The 19,465-nt window shown below is 34.2% G+C and overlaps 3 protein-coding genes across 13 annotated transcripts; all 3 read right to left on the bottom strand.

Annotated features, from left to right (window-relative positions):
• Positions 1-877: 877 nt before the first annotated feature.
• On the bottom strand, positions 878-5,342 carry LOC107435477 (uncharacterized). 5 transcript variants are annotated; one of them, XM_060817516.1, is made up of 14 exons: positions 4,845-5,340; positions 4,434-4,576; positions 4,120-4,236; positions 3,848-3,962; positions 3,531-3,668; positions 3,236-3,331; positions 3,012-3,125; positions 2,606-2,674; positions 2,299-2,369; positions 2,120-2,213; positions 1,766-1,894; positions 1,533-1,640; positions 1,237-1,303; positions 878-1,206 (listed from the first exon to the last, which is right to left on the bottom strand). In XM_060817516.1, the coding sequence occupies exons 1-14, from the start codon at positions 5,220-5,222 to the stop codon at positions 1,163-1,165; spliced, it is 1,683 nt and encodes a 560-aa protein (XP_060673499.1). In that variant the 5' UTR covers positions 5,223-5,340; the 3' UTR covers positions 878-1,162. The 5 variants fall into 5 exon arrangements, with proteins under 5 accessions (XP_060673499.1, XP_060673500.1, XP_048332139.1 ...); XM_060817517.1 differs by having other exon boundaries at positions 1,551-1,640; positions 4,845-5,339; XM_048476182.2 differs by having other exon boundaries at positions 878-1,303; positions 4,845-5,339.
• Positions 5,343-5,702: 360 nt separating this feature from the next.
• LOC107435472 (BEL1-like homeodomain protein 11) lies at positions 5,703-9,384 on the bottom strand. Its single transcript, XM_048476183.2, has 4 exons — positions 6,822-9,384; positions 6,328-6,707; positions 6,185-6,245; positions 5,703-6,062 (listed from the first exon to the last, which is right to left on the bottom strand). Exons 1-4 carry the CDS (start codon positions 7,623-7,625, stop codon positions 5,907-5,909), a joined length of 1,401 nt encoding a protein of 466 aa, XP_048332140.2. The 5' UTR covers positions 7,626-9,384; the 3' UTR covers positions 5,703-5,906.
• Positions 9,385-10,749: 1,365 nt separating this feature from the next.
• On the bottom strand, positions 10,750-15,424 carry LOC107420499 (BEL1-like homeodomain protein 7). Of its 7 annotated transcripts, XM_016029476.4 has the most exons (7): positions 14,687-15,424; positions 14,481-14,557; positions 14,101-14,256; positions 12,934-13,980; positions 12,145-12,521; positions 11,964-12,024; positions 10,750-11,685 (listed from the first exon to the last, which is right to left on the bottom strand). In XM_016029476.4, the coding sequence occupies exons 4-7, from the start codon at positions 13,849-13,851 to the stop codon at positions 11,089-11,091; spliced, it is 1,953 nt and encodes a 650-aa protein (XP_015884962.3). In that variant the 5' UTR covers positions 13,852-13,980; positions 14,101-14,256; positions 14,481-14,557; positions 14,687-15,424; the 3' UTR covers positions 10,750-11,088. The 7 variants fall into 7 exon arrangements, with proteins under 7 accessions (XP_015884962.3, XP_048332137.2, XP_015884964.3 ...); XM_048476180.2 differs by lacking the exon at positions 14,481-14,557 and having other exon boundaries at positions 12,934-13,970; positions 14,101-14,183; XM_016029478.4 differs by lacking the exon at positions 14,481-14,557 and having other exon boundaries at positions 14,101-14,183.
• Between the last annotated feature and the right edge of the window lie 4,041 nt (positions 15,425-19,465).

The raw sequence follows: 19,465 nt of genomic DNA on the forward strand, positions 1-19,465 counted from the left end.
AAGGAATTGTATAGATTCCCCTTCTACTTCCAGGTACGAATCCAAATTTGGCAATTTTGTTTGCTCAAATTTCAATAAACTTTTACATATATTTTTCCATCTCCTTGAAAATAAAGAATATATATACAATTAAAGTTGTAAAGAACCGGTTGTTGAAAATGTCCTCCTGCATTTATAACGTAGAAATCAAGGGTTTCAACCCATAACAGATATTAAATTTAGCATATGCCATTTGGGCAGTGCCATTGTTAAATTTTAACATTTTACCTCCAATTGGTGCCTTCAATGGTGATGCCAAATTTGAAAATTGGATCACACAACCATTAGATATGCCAGCCCTTAAACCTTTTATTAATTTTTTTTATTTTTTTTAATGGTAGAAACGGATCCAATAATCATTTAATAATATTTATAATTTGACAATACTATTTTTTACTATTTTTATTTTTTAACGTAAAATTCACATGCTCAAATTTGACATTAAAATTGCTATTAGAATGCTGATGTTAATGCCAAAATATAAAATGATGATGTTAAAATTGCATTTACCATTTCATATGCTCTTTTAAGGTTTAGTAATGTAAACGTAGCAAAACTGCATACAGGTTGGCGTTGACGACATGTCCAGTTGAGCTAACCCATTGGACTAGATATTGGATAGTGGTTAGAAAACCATATGATGTATTAAGTTGGACTGCTTCTTCGGCTATATATCATAAACGGTTTTTAGTGTTGAATGATGTAGAGATGGTTACTCACATTCCACTTTTATGAAATCGGATATTTATTTCGATGTTCTAGCCTAGTACAAATTCATCTCCTATTTGTTCAGCATTTGTCACCTTAAATTGCATACTCCTAACCAACCTCAACCATCTCATCAAAACTCCTGCCAGATTTCGAGGAGCTGCTTAAAAGCCTCGGTTTAATTAAGTGTTTTAAGTATATGAGTCACAAAATTATTCTTAAATACAGCGGGTAATTAACTACTAGTTTCTAATCTGTTTTCTAAAAAAAAGGGGTAAGAGTTGGTTGTTGAACAGAGTAATATTACTATAAAATATATACAGAATAATTACATTCTCCCATCTTCTCCTCTCAGGGCAAAAGCTGTTCTTTCACTTGTTGAAACAGTACAAAACTTCTCTGCTCAGGAACAATACTAAAAAACCCTTCTTGATGCTATACAGGTCATCAAAGAAAATTGCGATCATGTTATACACAATTGCCGCATTGGTGTAAGTAGCCTTGCAAACCGAAGGGGAACGTGTGCCTTGACCAATGTCCCATTTTCTGAGTATTCCTGTAAAATTCAGGAAAGAAAATGAAATAAGATATTAATGTCTAACCAGATTGCGAACTACAGTTTTATTAATAAATATTAAAAGTTCAAGCATTAATCATCTTTCTATTTCTTATATTGAATGTTTGTCCGGTGAAAACTAATTAAGTATTGATCGAAAAATCCTGATTTCTAAAGATAATGCATAATAACAAAAAGATAAAGGAAGCAATGTAAAAGACCAAATCACCATCCTCAATGTACTTACAGTTCTCTCCACCATTCCAACCTGATGGATGGTACTAAGAAGCTCCCCATTTTCGAAAGGGATCAAGGCTTCAACCCATATCATAGAATCCTGTCATACGAAAAGTTTACCTCATTCAACAAGAAAAAGACTTTAACAATTTGTGTTTCACTTTTCTGAAGCAAAATATGTCATCTAACCAAGCTATAATACAAATACTGATGTCTACTATTTACCTTCAATTTTTCCTGAACTGCATCACAAAATTCAAGCAGGCCATCGCCATTCAAAGCAGATATGCAAACAACATCATCTCTCTTCTCTGCTTCTAACCTAATTTTTTGCGGTTCACTAACCCTATCAACCTGACATAAGTAGAAGCACTTGATCAAGCATCAGTTCAAGTTGCAGGGTAAAAACCTTGGACCGACATGAATAATATAGTCTATGATTACTGTTATCTATAAGCCCAGTATTTTAAATACAACTTAAAACCATGATACAGATCCACATATAAAGAGGAAATAATAAAGTTGTATATTTGACACTAGATTAGAACCAGAGCGGCCAGCGAAAACATTTCCTTGTACCTTGTTCCAGACCATCAACTTTGGAATTGAAGACACATCCAGCTCTGATAGGACTTTGTCCACAGCATCTATCTGTTGCTGAGCCAGGGGATGACTGAAGTAGATGGAAAAATCCAACAGGTTAAAAAAAATTCTGTCATCAAAAATATGTCTCTTTAACAGGATTTCTTAAATTGTACCTGATGTCCACCACATGCACCAACAGTGATGACTCAGATATCTCCTCCAATGTTGCTCTGAAGGCAGCAACCTGCAAGTAGGTATTGGCCTTAGTGACAACATTATTCAAATTCAACATTAAGGTTCAGTTGATGTTCATCAAAACCTTTTTTAAGGAGTGAAATAAAAATTTTGAGAGAGAGGGAAAAAAAAAAAAAAAACAGTGAATTTAAAATTAATAGAAACGAGAGAAGGAAGAAATCCAGTCACACATTTGTGAAAAGAAATATAGTGGTAGATCCATCCATAAGTTGAATAGTGTCTCACCAGTGTAGTCGGTAACTTTTGAATGAAACCAACTGTATCCGTGAGAAGAAACTCTTTCCCATTCTTCATCTAGAAAACAAGACAGTGAAACAGCATCTTATTTACCACCACAAACTCATTTAAAATTTTCTTCAAAACCAGTAAAGTACTCAAATTAGTAATTCTCAAAAAGAAAATAATGATCAGAACAGCATAAAAGGTTTAAATGGCTATAGACTCTACAAAGTATTCCATTGTCATAGAAAAACTAAAGATGGAATAGCCTGTCAATGCAATGGTTCAACAGTCCGCAGCCCACTTGCTACACCATGAAATCAAAGTTGCATCTAATTATATGACTGTATAAATATTATATGACTCAAAATCATATTGCAAGAAGAAGTTTCCCTGAATATGATTGCCTGACCTGAACTCTTCTAGTAGTTGGATCAAGTGTTGCAAATAACTGATCCTCGGCAAGCACGTTAGCTCCTGTCAATCGATTTAAAAGTGTACTCTTTCCAGCATTCGTGTAACCAACCTAAAGTTTTATTCAAGAGCATTAAGCTTCTACAATCAACCAATAGGTAATTGCAGTCTTCCAATTGCAACTTTAAACCAATAAAAAAAAAATTTTTTTAAAAAAATTACCAAAGACACCACTGGGACAGGTACAGAAACACGCCTACTTCTGTACTGCTTTCTATGTTTTCTAACGGATTCTAACTCCTTCTTGAGAGCACCGATCTAACAGTCAAACATGTTTAGAGAAAAAAATCAATTTTCAGTGGCAAAAAAGAATGTAAGATAGCCTCTGAAAGGAACAAATGATATGATATCCCAAACGTCCAGAGAAAGGACACTCATTAGGAAAGTAGACATTATTATTATAATAGGAAATTGGGAATTACGGGAACATTTATGATTCGATAAAAAAGATGCTTACTTGAGTACGTAAGATACGCTTATCCACTTCAATTTGTTTCTCACCCATTCCTTTAACCTTTCCTCCTGCTTGACGCTCAAGATGAGTCCACATTTTTGTTAATCTAGGTAACTGATACTCCATTTGTGCCAATGCAACCTAGAAATATCATAATTTTGAGCATGAAAATGTTGATAACTTTTTCTTTCTTATTTATGACTTATGGTCAGATAAACAGGTAAAATGACAAAACGGCATAAAGTATGAAAAATAAATATACAATTTACTGACTAAAAATTAAAAAGCATGAAAAAGAAAAAAGAAAAAAAAAAAAATACTTGTAAAGCTGCTTCATGTGTTGCTGCCCTCTGGTTAAAGATATCCAGGATGAGCGCTGTGCGGTCACAAACTCTAACATCTCCACCAAAAGCCTTCTCCAAATTACGCAACTGCCTGGAAATTTGACATTTAAACCCCAAAACAATAAATACATATTACAAACTTTATATCATAAATAATTATGCATGAAGAATAGATAAATCAATTGGGGTGTTCAATCTGTATATGATATAAACAGATACGAAGAATCTGTCAAATATTTGATTCTTACCCCGCTGAAAGCTCATCATCAAATACTACAGTCTCCGCTCCCAGAGCACGAATTGCACTCTTGATCTCCGCTACTTTTCCGGATCCAATGTATGTCCTTGGGTTTGGAGAAGCTAGTCTGCAATGCATATAGAATAAACGAACAAACGATTCGCACAAATATTTTAAAACAAAAAATGATCACAGACGAGACCTCTTCGTCATATCATAAACAATGAGTATTTTGACGAAAATCAACAATGCTAGAGTACATATATAATTATATTTCTACCAAGGCACATAACAATAGCATAGTTGCACTGAATTGATAATTACTTTTGATATGTAGAACCAACGACCATAAGCCCAGCAGTGTCAGCTAGCTGGGCAAGTTCCTTGATTGAATCCTCTATACCAAATGAGTCCTTTATATCACCTTTGCGCTCAACTCCTACAAGGTACGCTTTCTCTTCAAAAACCTAAAAATAAAATACAAAAATTTTCCATTACTTCTCACTTGTACAAATAAATTTTTTTTTTTCTTCCTTGTCCTGTGTTTAAAATAAGTTTATATTGCCTATTGACTAAAAACATTGGTTCGAAATGTCCAAATACATGTATAGTTGGACCAAGAAAAATCCTTCTATCTAAATTTTCTTTCTCTTTATTGTTCATTGCCTAATATATTTCGCGCCAAACCAACACAATCTCAAATTAAAATGGAACCGTGTAAAAGTGAAAACGGACCTCCCTTCCGTTCCGAAGCTTAAACCTATCTGATCCTTCATCTTCTTCGGCCTTCTTCTTAACCCTATTCGAAGAACCACGGACCTTCTCTTCGGATTTGGCATCTGCGACTCCATCGAGTGCTCCATGGACAACTTCTTTTCCTTCCTCTTCTTTGGTATCATCAACCACTGGGTTATTCAACGATACGTCGTCGGGGGATACGACCCCGATGCCTTGTTGCAGAACTCTGGCAAAGATTCTCGTCGAGATCTTAGGATACTTTCTGTGAATGAGAGGGAAATTTTGGGGATTAGGGCTTACGGATAGCCATCGAAGATAGGATTCGTGAAACTGAGGTGAGGGACGAATCAGTGAGGAACAAAAACATGCGCTCATGATAGGATTTGCTTTCCGTCTCTCCCAAGCTGGAGGAACCAAACACTGGTGCACTGTAAGCAGTCTGTTTGGACTTGGAGGTCGTTTTTGTGGTTATTTTTAACGGCTTTTTTTTTTTTTTTTTTTTTTCTTTTTGGGTAATAAAATGGTTCAAATCTAAATGCACTGTCGTTTTGTTCTGATTATTGGTGGTGTTCTACTAAAGAGGACACCAGTATTATTTTTTTTTTTTTTTTGAATAAAAGACACCAGTATTTAGTCGATTATTTTTTTCATTTTTTAACCACACAACTTCTCCTTTTAGAAATATTTTGTTAATTTTTATCTATTTTTCATCCTTATTGCATTGAATATTGATTGTGTTTATGTACTTTATGGACTCCATGTTAGATTTTATGCTACTAAAATAATAATATTTTGAACGAATCTCAACCTGATCAAACTGGTACCAAAAAACTAAAAAATCCAAAATAGCAAGAAGATAAAACTTGGAACGAAATGCTCTCATTTCATTTCCCTACAAAGTCCGAATCAAAAATTTAAGCTTCCCAGTCGGTGTGGGATTCATCCAACAAAATAATAACCTAAGACTGAGGAGTAGTTTCAACTTTGAGACACTTAAAAATTCCTGGACACAAACTCATATTTCAACATCTGAATGATATCTTCAACTGCATTCGAACTTCAATCTTCTTCATGGTCCGTGACGGCTTCCCCTGTCATGGAACCGCTAACCAATGGATTGGAGTCCTCTGATGAATCCCCAAACTCTTCTTTGTACATTTCTTCTATCATAGGTTTCCACAGCCGGACTCTAGCATTTATGAACCAATTTGAAACCTGCAAAAAATATATATATATATATATATATAAAATTTTGTACACATTTCCATAGCCATTAGAACCAATTCCGTGGCATAGAATGAAACAATATATGGAAAGCAGAGAGAAAATGCAATTACTTGGTTCTTGGTCAGGCCCGTTTGTGATGCCAAAGTTAGCTTCTCAGAGTCACTTGGATAACTGTATGCGAGCCACAAGAGTCAAAAACCAGAGGAAGATAATAAGTTTCTCAAAATGTAATTACAAACTGGAAGCTGCTTACGGGTGGAGAAAGTGTTCAAAAAGCCAAGCGCGAAGGATTGCCACAGAGGTCTCAGGAAGCCCTCTGATCGGTCTCCAAGCTTGTCTTTGGCTTTGGACTATTCCAAGCTGTTGTAGAGACATTCTGTTTTGCCTGGATTCTCTATCCAACAAGCTAAGCTGTGATAATCCTGTGCTGATTTTTGGCAAATCTTGCAACAGTTTCCTTCTTTCGACGTTTATGTGGGAGACTATAGCGTCTCTCAAGCTGCAGAAATGCCTGGACATAGCTTGAAGTGCCAAAGCTGTATAACACTTTGCAGCACCAAGGCCTGCAATCATTTCAAACGATGCCATAACTTCCTTCATTTGATGGTAGTACTTTTCATATCTTCCCTCAACCTGAAAAATGGAGTGTAATAATATTCATGGTTTCGAATTAAATCTGTAATTTTTTGCAAAACAAAATTGACAGGTTCTGCAGGATCAGGAATAAAGGTTTTTAATTGACCCTACCTCCTCCAACAAGGCAATAAGCTTTGCAATTTTCATCTGGAATTCATGTTTATCAGCTGATACAACCCCACTGCTACACAATTCTGCTTTTAGTTCAGATGAAAGACTCATAGCTCCTCTTCGACCCCCACCGCATAACTTCCCTACATATTTCTCGTTGCTTATCTCAACTGCTTTCCCACCCACATTAACAATCTCTTCCAAGAGCAGTTGAGCTGGTTTCAAATACCTTGACTGCCCAATAACAGTGGATAAAGATTCTGCTCCATACAATGTGGAACAAGGACGGTTTAAAGAGGTTGAAGACGAAGCGAGTCCGCTTCCTGCGAAAGAGTAGTCATCGGTTACATGCCCAACACCTACATTACAAGCTTCCCTAGCTTCTTCTCCAGATAGTAAATAACTGGGGTTCATGAGATCTGGATTCAAGGACCTCTGCCTATATTGAACAGGAGGGACAAACATGTGAGAGCCAAGAGACAGAGAGAGCCTCTGGGCATGTTGATTGCTCTCATTTGCTGCTCCAAGAAGATCCATCAAATGCCTTGTTTGGCTGATTTCGGATTCCTCTGCCACACTTGGAGCTTGGACAAGGTCAATTGATCTAGACATTCTTTCCCCAAGAGATTGAATGCTTGGCAATACTCCCAGAGATGGAGGAAATGCAATACCACCTCTGAAAGTAGACCCATAAGGATCAAATTGTTGGTTTTCAAACTGGGTTTGATTGGTAATGGAGTCTGATATAATAAATTGGTGAAGAATATTTGAAGATGGATGTGGAGGAGAATCTTGTGAAACCATTGATTAAAAAAAAAGAAAAAAGAAAAAAAAGAAGTTGGAACCTGAAAACTATAAATGAGTTGGTCTGCTTGTCGTATAAACAAACCCAAGTTGTCTATGTCCTGCTCTGGAGCAGCAGAAGCATAACTTGATTAGGAAATATCAAAGGGGCAGAGAATCTAATAAGGCGCGTAACCAAGGACGAGAGAATTCAAAGAACCGAGTACTAAAACCCAACAGTGCAAAGCGAAGAATCAGAGCTTCACAAAGACTGACTCTCAAAGCGGTAATTGGTAAGAGCACGCTCTAAAAGAGAGCTTAAAAGCTGGGGCTTCCATGTGCGCTTAATACATGACACGTACGAAGTTGTTGGATCATTAAGGATAAATACCCATCTCTAGGTGAAGGCCTAAGAGACTAGGAGAGAAAATCTCTGTACCGAACACTTGCACCTAAAAGCTACTGAATTAAAGAACCAGAAAAAAGGATCCTGAATTTATTAAGCCTGAGCTTTTTTTAGAATCAAATACTGGAGTTTATCAACTTTGTTTGGATCACATTTGACAACCAAAATCCATTAGAAAGGAGAAAAATAACTCAGTGGAAGTAAATCTGAGAGGAATTTGGGCTGGAAAAACTGAAAAATAAAACTGACACAGTAAAATATTGTACCATTCATTAGGAAGTAGGATAGAAAGAGAAAGAGGGGGTAAGTGAAAGGGTTTCATCGTCAAAGGGAAGGAGAGGAAAAAGGAAGGAGGAAACGTACGGGGACCGGAAGGGCTGAAAACAAGACAAACTGATGATGGTAATTAGACTTTTTGCCAACTAACTTCAACCCCTGATTGGCCGAGTAGAAGAATTAACAAAGTTTCAACATTGTGATAAGGGAGACCCACCAAAAGCTAAAAATGATATTCACTTTTCTTTATAAAGCAGAAAAAAGATAAATACCAAAGCAAACAGCAAAGAACCAATCTATGAATGCAAGCATACCTTAATTGATAATAAGTCAAAGAACCATCCCTCCAACTCTCTATTACTCTCTCTCTCTCTCTCTCTCTCTCTCTCTCTCTCTCTCTCTCTCTCCCCAGGTCTTCTATCTCTAAGCTGCATAAAGCTGTCAATCCTAAAGACCGACTTCTGCTACTTCTTTAAAGAATCAAAGTTAATTGGCTAAGTAAAAATTGAAGAAAATTTGACAGACAAGTGAAAAAACCACCCAAAAAAATAAAAATAAAAGTAAAAATACAAATACAAATGGTCCCCCAAGGCTCTGTGACTATAATACAATATAAGGAAAAGCAAGAATCGTCCAGCTTTAGTGCATGAAATTACATTTCTTCGGGAGACTCAAAAGTACTTGGCAGCTAAAAACAGTGTACATCTCTCGTCTCCCTCTAGTCACAGGGTGAAAGAGAGAGAGAGGAGAGAAGAAAGACCTAAAATGTTGAATTGTTGTGTACAGTAAGGTTTGCTGCAGTATCTGTAAAAGGAGGAGAAAAAGTGGGCTATCTTTTGCACACTTCCAGTTCTAGGACTGTCAGCTTGTGAGTCTGCATTTGTAAGCAGCATATGAGAATATCTAACTTTTTCCTGTAGGCTAATGTAATCATATATAGAGACGTTGAAAGGACACTGAAATCACAATCTTCCAAGAACGAATAGAAAATAAAATGGGTTTTTGCGCTTAGAGAGGGGGAAAAAAAAAAAAGAAAAAAGAGAGAGAGAGAGAGAGAGAGAGAGAGAGATGGATGGTTTTACTGTTGTTTCTTGTTGGGGTTTGGGGTTTGGTGTGCTGATAAGACTGATTCTAGGTGCTTTTTTTTTTCTTTTTTTTCTTTTTTTTTTTGCTCTGAGATTCTAGGTGCATTTTGGGTTGGTCCGTTTGGATGCTTTAGTAATGATTGCCATCTTTGTTCCTTTGGCCTCCTACAGTTGTCACTCTCTCCTTCCGTAAGTTTGTTGTTTATTGTTTAATAGGAACCCCAAAACCCCAAAAAAAGGGCCACCTCCTTCATAGATTAAAGCTGTCTCTGCCAACCCTGCAAATTTTTTCTGAAACCATCCTCAGTTAAAAAAAAAAAAATTAAATTCAAATGCCAAAATTTTTTTTCAGCCAGGATTGTCCCCGTGAATATTGATTGCTTTGGGATAAACACTCGAATCTTGATTCCCTTTCCCATTCTAAAAAAAATAAATTAAAAAATAAAAAAATCATATATTTGGGTGAGAAAAATTGTTACTTTATTAACATTAAGAGAAAAAATCTAGTGATCTGGATAAGTTTCTCCACATATCAATGCAACAGTACTCTCGTCGTCCATTGTAAAGCTTGGTGTTGAAGTAATATAACAAAATTTTGCTTGTTGAAAGAACTAAAAGAAAGCTTTACTAAGGGTTAAGGAATGGGAATAAATTGCCACCACCAAGAAGAAAGAAAAAAAAAAAAAATAACATAGGAAAGTGGTACAAGTCAGAGATTCAGCTACATGCCCTATTTTACCGACTATGCTAGGAAGAATCAGCCCCTGACAACAAGCCGCCGGCAATCAAACACTATATATCGTTGGTTTCAACTTTCAAACTAGCTAGCCGAGTATGGGAAGTTGAACACGTACATGTTCATCCACCTTCCCTCCATCCTTTCACCTTTTTCACTGTTTGAGATATTTAATATCCAGAATTTGATCCAATAAAGGACCTCGTTACATGGAAACCCATACTTGAAAGATAATAATGCAAAACTGTAATTTTTTTAAAATTTTTTTTCTTTAAATTTTCAAATATGGAAAATTGAGATCAAACATTAGCAGTGTTCAAAATGAAGAGTCTAAAATTTGCGTCTAAACTATAGATGATTCGACGCTAGTAAAAAACCCAACTTTTTTAATTTTTTTGGTGAATTGATAGAGACCCAACTTGGGAATGATGAGACCAAGGGGTTACAAAAAGAAGGAAATTAAAAATTTAAAAAAAAAAAAAAAAAAGCATGTCACAACTAAAAGACAAAACAGTGCAATCACAGGGAAACAAGAATCTATCTATTCTCGGTTAGGGACATAAAAAATGTCCAAAATTCATAATGGGTATTACGCTGGAACCATCAGTTACATAACATAAACGAACTTATTAGCATATCCAATTTACAGACAAACCACTGTTTTCCCCATTTCACATTTATTTCAAAACTATGGTACATCCACATCATTGTTCGAGAGTAGCTTCAAACGAATTTCCTTATTTTCATATTTATCTTTACAAATAAGCCTAAGAGTTCCACCAATCTCTGTAATATCACAAGTTGGTATCAAATATATCTATGTACAAATTAAATCCCTATTTGTATTGGGTATTGGAAGCGGTTATTAGCTCTCTGACGTTAACAGCACAGGCAATTATCTTTTTTTTTTTTTTTTTTAACAAACCAAGTTTTAGTCCTCCTTTTGACAAAGACGCCAAAAAAAAAAAGAAAAAGAAAATGTCACACTACAAAATCATGCAACAGATGGGGATTGCTGAACCTGCATTGTTGTTGCCCAGCATCCACGCAATGATAATCCAGAGAAGCTGTTGCTGCTGCCGCATCATTGCCTCTTACGTGGGACCCACCGGACGTAGAAAATCCATCACTTTCACAATGCCGGAGCTCCAACGAAAGTGACACTTGGTTGCCAACTGCAAAATTACCCAACTCTGATACATCATACGTTGCAGGATTGGCCATGAGATTCCTGTCACCATTTTGGCTGATCCGGAAAGTTTCATCCATATTATATAGGTTTTTTTGGCTATGATCGCCTTGTAATTTTGGCATTCCAGAATCCCTTGTATTGCCTTCATGAAAACTATCATTTTGAACAGCTATCCTGCCTGTTGGTCCGCTCAGTTCTGCCTTACGGTCCTGAACTTGATCCATGTCGATATTGGTTCCAGTTCTCTGGGACTCTCTCGCTTCATTGAGCGCGTTTTCTGCTAACAATTTAGAATTCAACTCCGCATCGGTGAATTCTTCTTTGTACATCTCTTCAACCATGGGCTTCCAAAGTCTTACCCGTGCATTTATAAACCAATTTGCAACCTAATTACAAGTCGGCCCACAAAATAAATAAACATGATGTGTATATGTATATGTGTGTTGGTGTGTGTGTGTATATATATATAACCGAAGTTTTTATTAAGGCAAAACAAGGCACTCATTGCAGATTTGAAGTGTAAGTAAAGCAACCCCACAATTTGACAGGTTTCGAAGAATAGCAACTAATTTTAATTTTAAGGTGACCAACCCCTTGACTGTTAGTTCCCAAATAAAGACCAAGTACTCATGGTCCAGAAATCCAAAAATAGATTCAACCTTACCTGGTTCTTAGTCAACCCCGTCTGCCTTGCTAACATAAGTTTCTCTGAATCCTTTGGGTAACTGGTGAACATAGAAAAAACACCAAATTGTTAGTGGATCAAAGTTCCAGATACGTGTTCTCAGAGCCAAAAAGATTGAAAGGAAAAAAAAAGAAATTGAAATAGTCGTCCAGGAACATACGGGTGAAGGAAATGCTCAAAAAGCCAGGCACGAAGGATGGAAACAGAGCTTTCTGGAAGCCCCCTTTGAGGCCTCCAAGCATTTCTCATTATACCAAGCTGCTGTACTGCTTTCTGCTGTCTGAGCTGCTGGTCAACATATCGTAAACGAGGTATAGCTCCTCCTTGACCATTTGCTGGAGTACCTTGCTCCCCTAGGCTTTTCTGGATCACCTGAATCTGACCACTGATTGCATCCCGCAAACAGCGGAAGTGGCAGGAAATTGTCCTTAGAGCAAGCGCTGTGTATGGTTCGGCTGCTCCAGGTCCAGCAACATTGTCAAAAAATGAAACCACAATTTGCATCTGATGGTAATATTGCTTATATCTTCCATCTAACTACAAGAAGGGCAAAACAAGTGCCTCTTAGAGCAAACAATATGATAAATTAAATCAAGAATATTGAAACAAAAAGTTAGGCAGTGATCAAAGAGAGCAAATGTATATAACAGCTATAAAACTTTTGCAATAACCGAAAAGATGGCTAATATTGTTAACTACCAGATTGGACTTTGTAAAGCCATATGCCATACACCTCAATAAGCATGCTGCATGCAAAAGCTTTTCCTATTGTCTACCGTTTTGTATTTGTTAGTGATAGATGATTAAAAACATAGCAGAAAAACACATTATGGTCCAAGCTATCTTCGATGGTGAAAATAGACAATCATCTAAACCAAAATATTGTTATTAAAAAGGAAATAAAAAAAAAATCTAATAAATTATCAAATTATGCAGGCAGTGGGCTTACTTCATCCAGCATGGACAAAAGTTTTGTCTTCTTGTTCTCCAACTCCTGTCGTTCAGCAGGAGAAAGCTCAGAAGAAGAGTTAGTACTTGACTCGCTAGGATCTGATGATATCTGTAAAGATCGATGATTGGATTTCCCATCAGTCTCTGAACCAATCCCCTGCTTGTTCAATCCAGGTTGCTTCAAAGCTTTCCGGACATTTACCACTTCATCAAGCAATTGTTGTGCTGCCTTGAGGTATTTGGTGTTTAAGATATTGTGCGCAACACCTGATGGTTCAAATGGGTACTGTCCAATGTTCATCTCTTTGGAGCTAACCGAGCAAAGTTGATTGTAGAAACCCTCTGTTTTGATTGCGTTATGACCCCCTCCAAAGAAACCAGATGTCAAGTATTCAACATTTCTCAACTCCCCATTTGGATTGCTCTGATCATCTTTACAAGATAACACATCATTCACCGACATTGGTATACACGTACCCAAAACCGAAGAGAGATTTGGATTTGGACACTGGTAAGGAAATGAAGGCAAAGAAACTGCAGATGGAATCTGTGTGCCAAGGCTAAGAGATAACCCCTGATAGTGAACATTCTGTTCACCATTCAGAGACCCAGGTAGCTGTGTCCTTGGAACAGCCAAGGTATCCCCATTGGCAGAGCTTCCACCAGGATCACCCATAGGAGGAATAAACATCATCTCGTTTCTTCCTTCAACAGAATCAACACAGTTGTTGGAAGATGTAGAACCAACAGGCATAATCATTGAGTATGATCCGGCAGGTGAAGCTTGGTTTAAATACATCATCATGTTTCCAGGACCAAAAGGTGGTTTGGGATAAGAGGCAAATTTCTCATCTCCCGGATACGGAGTCAACAGGTCGTATTTGGGATTGCTTAAATTTGACAAATGAGTAGCCATTCTTTTTGCTTCCTCTATCTGAAGATCCTCAAGTGTGATTGAATGATAAAAGTTAAAAACGCTCTTCACAATCTGAATTCATCTAATAATGTTAATTGTTGATGTCCATTTAGAATCAGCTGCAAAGTCCTATCAGGGAAAAGAAAGAAATCCATTAAATTCCCATACATTTTCACAACCAAGTTCCCATTTAAAATTACTATTTTTAGCATACACTATCAGGTTTTAGTAAAGACCAGATGCTGTTACCGTTTCTTGTCATTTCCAGAAAACTGCGTCTACTAATTTTCACAACAAATTACTTTATGACCGACAGAGCAGCTACCAGCTAACTATATCAAAGAGTAGCCGGAGATAAAATCAGCACTGAGAATATGCCAATGCTAATGGAGAACCCAAACACGCCTAGAACAAAATTAGAAGTAGTATTAAGAAGCAAGTGGGACAGCAGAGTAATCGCAGATAAATTCAAAGACCATCTTCAAAGGTAATCTTGAAGAGTAACAAAAATCCCCTGAAACCCATAAAACCATGAACCAGAAGAAAACCCCAACAAAGAAAAAGAAAACTGAAAAAAAAAAAAAAAAAAAAAAGCATATCCAAATTATCCAGGTGCTTAAAAGCCTTACATGGTAAAATATAACTTCTATTTCTTTACAACCTGTTCTGATAATCATCAGCATCATCATGAAGCTATCATACTAAACTAAAAATTCATAAAACCCAATTAAGCATCCGCAAAATAATAAATAACAGTACAAATTCATAATTAGAATCTCAAACAAAGTAGAAAAAAAGAAGAAAAAAATAAAGGAAAAATAAAATATTCAAATACCTGAAAGCTCCAGAAAGAGGAACGATGCGCCTCTAGTGGGAAGCAAATGGGAAAGCTTAGAAAATATATTTAGTATCGTCGGCCAACACAAATCCACCCCAAACGGAGACAATAACCAATCCCGAGAGATATAGTCTCACACAAGACCAACCTCCTTATCATTGGAACAACGGCACCAACTCAAAAAATAATATTAATATATTAATTAAAAAAATATTAAAATTGCACAAAAAACAGTGGTTACCAACTACAATTAATTATTATTTATATTTTAATGGAAAAAATAGTAATAAAAATTTTTTTTTCTTCACCAATCATTCAGAGTTTCCCACGTGTGACACGGCAAAAACGCGCCTAGAATTTTCCGAGAGAAAATAAATAAATTAAAAAAAAAAAACATGGAAAAATATAAATGGAGCAAACATGGCTGGTGGATAGTTTGGTTTGCTTAAGAGGGTTCAAAGCCCCTAACCACCAGTTGGTAGACCTATAAACACTCCCTTAAACCTCCTTTTAACGCATAAAACCACTCTTCTCTTTCCTTCCCCATTTGCTTGCAACTTGCCAAGACTGCGAAAGCATCTCCAACCTTCTCATCTGATTGGTCTTTGAATTTTTCCACTTTAATATAATAATAAATTAATAACTACGAGAAAATAAAAATAAATTTTCTTAAAAGAAAAAAAGGGTCAGAGCTTGCTGTGTGCATTTGGTTTTGTTTTCAGTACATGTGAACGACAAAACTCCGGGGTAAACGTGTGCGTTGTAGAGAAGACGACCACAGGATTCAACAGTTGCACGCATGTGGTGGAGAACGAGACAAAATATTAACTCATTTATGTTCACGTTTTTTTTTCTTTTTTTTTTCCGGAGCATTATAAAATAAGATTTTTTTTTTTTATCTATTTGAATTGATTTTATTTTAGCTTTTAATTTAATTACTGGTAATTTTTAAGCTGTCTTTCCTTGGAAAAGTTCTTGTTAATTTGCGTCTTAGCCTCTTTTTCTTAGTTAATTCATGTAATTCAAAATTTTAAAACCTACAATAAATAAAATAACTTTAAGAAAAAAATGGGCTACAATAGTACGACACAATGTTGTAGATTACTTTGTCTTCAAGAATATTTTTGTCCTATTTACTTATCTTCAAAAAGTATATATGTAATTAATTACTAAAAGAAGTACCACAGGTATCAACACATGCAAAGCGTGCATGACAACTTAATTGTTAAGGAGAGGTTATCCTTTCTTTGTCAACAAAATTGCACCATTCTTTTGGAGAGAATTCTTAAATAACACTTCCAAATGCACCACGTCGACAGAGAGAGTGCATCTTTAAGATCGTCTTGAAACGAACTGGTTGAGGTTTGTGTAAGCTCTTAAATTTAGAGCATTAGACTTCCATATATAAGCTTTTAAATTTGATAATTTAACAAATATACATACTTCATAATTTACCATATTTACACCTTCAAAACTTAATAAAAATTTATTGATTTCTGATATTTGAAAAACCATCATTTATATCTCCATAAATTTTTTTAAAAAATCATTATTTATCATTGTTAGAATTGATTTTTTTTTTTTTTGATAAATTCATTTTTGAAAACTCTATTTCACTTCTTAATTTCAAAATAAATATCAAAACTTTATTTTATGATCTTTTTATATAATAATATATATCACAAATTGCAATTTATTTATCAGTTTCGAATTATATTGTTTGTCATTATATAAACGATATTTATAATAAACGATATTTTTTTAATATACACTATTATAAAATAAATGATAAAATAATTGTGTGATAGAATAATTATGTAATATTTATTTTGATGTATAAGGGTAAAATAGACGACTGTTTATAAATTAATTTTATCAAAAATTAACTTTGACTGTGCTAAATGATAATTATTTCAACCTCAAAAGGGTAAGTAAGTGATAATTTTTTGAAACTTCAAAAATCTAAATAAATATTTTTCAAAAAAAAATTGAAACTTAATTAGCTCTTGAAAAGCTCTTTACGAAAGAAATTGAATATGTGTATGGTAATTATGTAAATAGTTTCAAATATGCTACTGAATGAACAATGATCATATGAAAAAATAATAATAAAAATAAAAATAAAAAATAGAATAACGGAAAAATCTAAAGTCATTTGGGATAGTTCAATCATTTGAAAATTGTTATAATTAAAAGAGGTTGAGAACATTCAAATCAAAAGTTGTATGATATCATAAAGGATAAACAATAACGTTAATTAATAGCTTAATTGAATGCGTAAGTTGCTGATCTTATTCATAGTGGTAGTTGGGATGCTATTACACTAAAAAGCAGTCTTTCTCTTTTTTTGTTTTTTTTGGTAAACCTAAAAAGCAGTCTTCCTTGATTGAGTTACATTTGATATATTCAATGTCCAAATTATTTAAGATGGGTATTCTCTATGTAATCATATTGATTTTATGATATACAATTAAATATACTTATTTCTTTCATTAAAAAAATTATTTGTTAACGGTGTTAAGGATTGTTCAAAGTACCTTAACTTAAATGAGTTTATGTAAAGACAATCCAGTAATAAAATTATTATTTTTTCAATAATGTTTCTGTATTTAAATTCTCATACTATCCATTAATAAAAAAATTATTGTTTTTTAAACTATAATTTTAATTTTAAATTCTCACACTTTTAATATAAAAAAATAAAAAGTGAAAATTATTTGAATTGGGCAGGTATACGGGCTTGAATGCTAATTCATATGCAGTGGTACTTTATAATTTAGATGCATGTTGAATTATGCTAGCGCTACATAATAAATTGTTATGCTAATTCATATCCAAACTAAGGATGGTGAGAGTAATATGTGTCTCATAAATCCATATGTTCTCATAAATCCATATGCATTCTCTGATAGTAATAACTATATTAATAATAATAATTCATATGCATTCTCAATATTAACTAGTTTCCACATCTTTTAATAATATTTAATGATTTAAAAAAATCTGTTGTTGGATTTTTTGATCGAGTTCATAAGGAATAGTTATGGCAATTTATTTTCAATGAATTCAGAAGTGTGAATTACTATAAATTTAAGGTTTATACATATATATATATTTATATATATATATATATATATTTGGTAAAACAAGGTTTAAACTTTATAAACCTTAATTAGAAGATTACTATAAATTTTTCGTTAATTTTTGTTTGAATTTTATTCAAACTACAAATCTTTTGTCTGGTCCGCTTCCTTGTTTTTGGTTTCTTTGATCTTTGGACGAAAGTACTAATATGCTATTGATGTTGGTTTCCTTTGTCCATGAAAGTTGTTGCTTAGTTTATCAAAAAAATGAAAGTTGTTGCTTCATGGAAATTTTTGAGTTGGGGTCAATTGTTGTAATCGGTCTCCCGGTCAACTTTGGTTAATCAAAAAAAATTCGATGTTACTTGGTTTGGAAGCCTTAAGGAAATTTCGGTTTAAACTGATCACGAGTTGAATAGTCAAATCAGGTTATTATAAATGTTAAATCCAATTCTTCGGTACCATGGAATAATATTGAGAGAACCCTAAAGATATATATAATTGGGTCAAAAAGAATAAGGATGGTTGGTCTAAATTTTGTTAAAGAATAATCGTGCTTAAAATGTTACTAAAGGTGCAATGAGTGTGTGAGGTTGGTTGTAACTATGCTGAACTCTAAAGGGATCCTCTGTTGTTTTATTGTCTCTCTTTTATCTTGGAGTGAAGGTCATAACGAAGCTGGTAGTTGAGATGGACTTTGGAAAAAATGGTGATTCTTTTCTCTTTGACGCCAACCAGGCACCATTGTAGTATTGGGTTGTAGGAGTTTACAAAGAAAAAAGAAACGATGGATATACTAATAAATCGGCTTATTTTGGATTGGGCAACTTTAAAGTGATACAAAACTCTTGTCACTTGTCAATGGAGACACATACCTTTGATTTGATTTATAGGCGTCAAATCTTCTTTCGTCCATCGTAAAAAGAAAGAACTAAAGCTAATCAAATATGTATACCGATTAAATAGAAGCATTGAGGAGTTTCTATTGGCAAGTTTTAAAGCAAGTAATTATTGTTTTTGGCGCATGATTATGAAAAGGACGATTTTATCACCAAAAAGCTTAAGCCAAAGTTTTTTGTATATGAACAAAGTATATTACTAAATTGAATTCTACTTACAGAATATATTTTGATTAAAATTTGTAAATATAACACACAATTAAATTATCAACAAAATATATTTATTTTAAATACTTTTTTTTTATTTATAAAAGTAATGATTAAATAATTGAACTAAAATGAACTTTAATACACATATCTCTATAAAAAAAAAAAAAAACTTAATACCATATTATTTTATCCATTAATACTATGAGAACCAACTAATTATTTACCAAAAAAATGTGTACCAACTAATTTATAATATTTGTTTGTTTGTTTGTTAGTATCAACTAACGCAATGTTTTAATTTATTCATTTATTGCGAATCGCAATGTTTTAATTTATTCATTTATTGCGAATCTTACTCCTGCCATTCTAATTTAATTATAAAGGTGAATTTATTTTTCAAAAGTTATTGTAAATAAGATAAAATCAAAAAAATACAAAATGTCATTTTTGTTTTTCCCATTCTTACCGACATTTTACGCGGGAGCGGGACCTCACCTGATTAGTAAAATTGTAAAAATAATTAAAATAAAGAATTCAATGACGTGGCTTGATAAGGACAGGCTCAGAAAGTCAAGGAGCAAAGA

This window comes from Ziziphus jujuba, chromosome 5 (genome assembly GCF_031755915.1).
Source record: "Ziziphus jujuba cultivar Dongzao chromosome 5, ASM3175591v1".
NCBI classification, from domain to species: domain Eukaryota; kingdom Viridiplantae; phylum Streptophyta; class Magnoliopsida; order Rosales; family Rhamnaceae; genus Ziziphus; species Ziziphus jujuba.

Coding starts and splice junctions, on each gene's coding strand:
- LOC107435477 (XM_060817516.1), bottom strand. CDS start 5,222: ATGAGCGCATGTTTTTGTTCCTCACTGATTCGTCCCTCACCTCAGTTT. Junction 4,577..4,844: donor AGCTTCGGAACGGAAGGGAG/GTCCGTTTTCAC, acceptor TTTTATTTTTAG/GTTTTTGAAGAGAAAGCGTA. Junction 1,641..1,765: donor CAGTTCAGGAAAAATTGAAG/GTAAATAGTAGA, acceptor TTCGTATGACAG/GATTCTATGATATGGGTTGA.
- LOC107435472 (XM_048476183.2), bottom strand. CDS start 7,625: ATGGTTTCACAAGATTCTCCTCCACATCCATCTTCAAATATTCTTCAC. Junction 6,708..6,821: donor TTATTGCCTTGTTGGAGGAG/GTAGGGTCAATT, acceptor TCCATTTTTCAG/GTTGAGGGAAGATATGAAAA. Junction 6,063..6,184: donor CGGGCCTGACCAAGAACCAA/GTAATTGCATTT, acceptor TATTTTTTGCAG/GTTTCAAATTGGTTCATAAA.
- LOC107420499 (XM_048476181.2), bottom strand. CDS start 13,851: ATGGCTACTCATTTGTCAAATTTAAGCAATCCCAAATACGACCTGTTG. Junction 12,522..12,933: donor TTTTGTCCATGCTGGATGAA/GTAAGCCCACTG, acceptor CCCTTCTTGTAG/TTAGATGGAAGATATAAGCA. Junction 11,686..11,963: donor CGGGGTTGACTAAGAACCAG/GTAAGGTTGAAT, acceptor ACTTGTAATTAG/GTTGCAAATTGGTTTATAAA.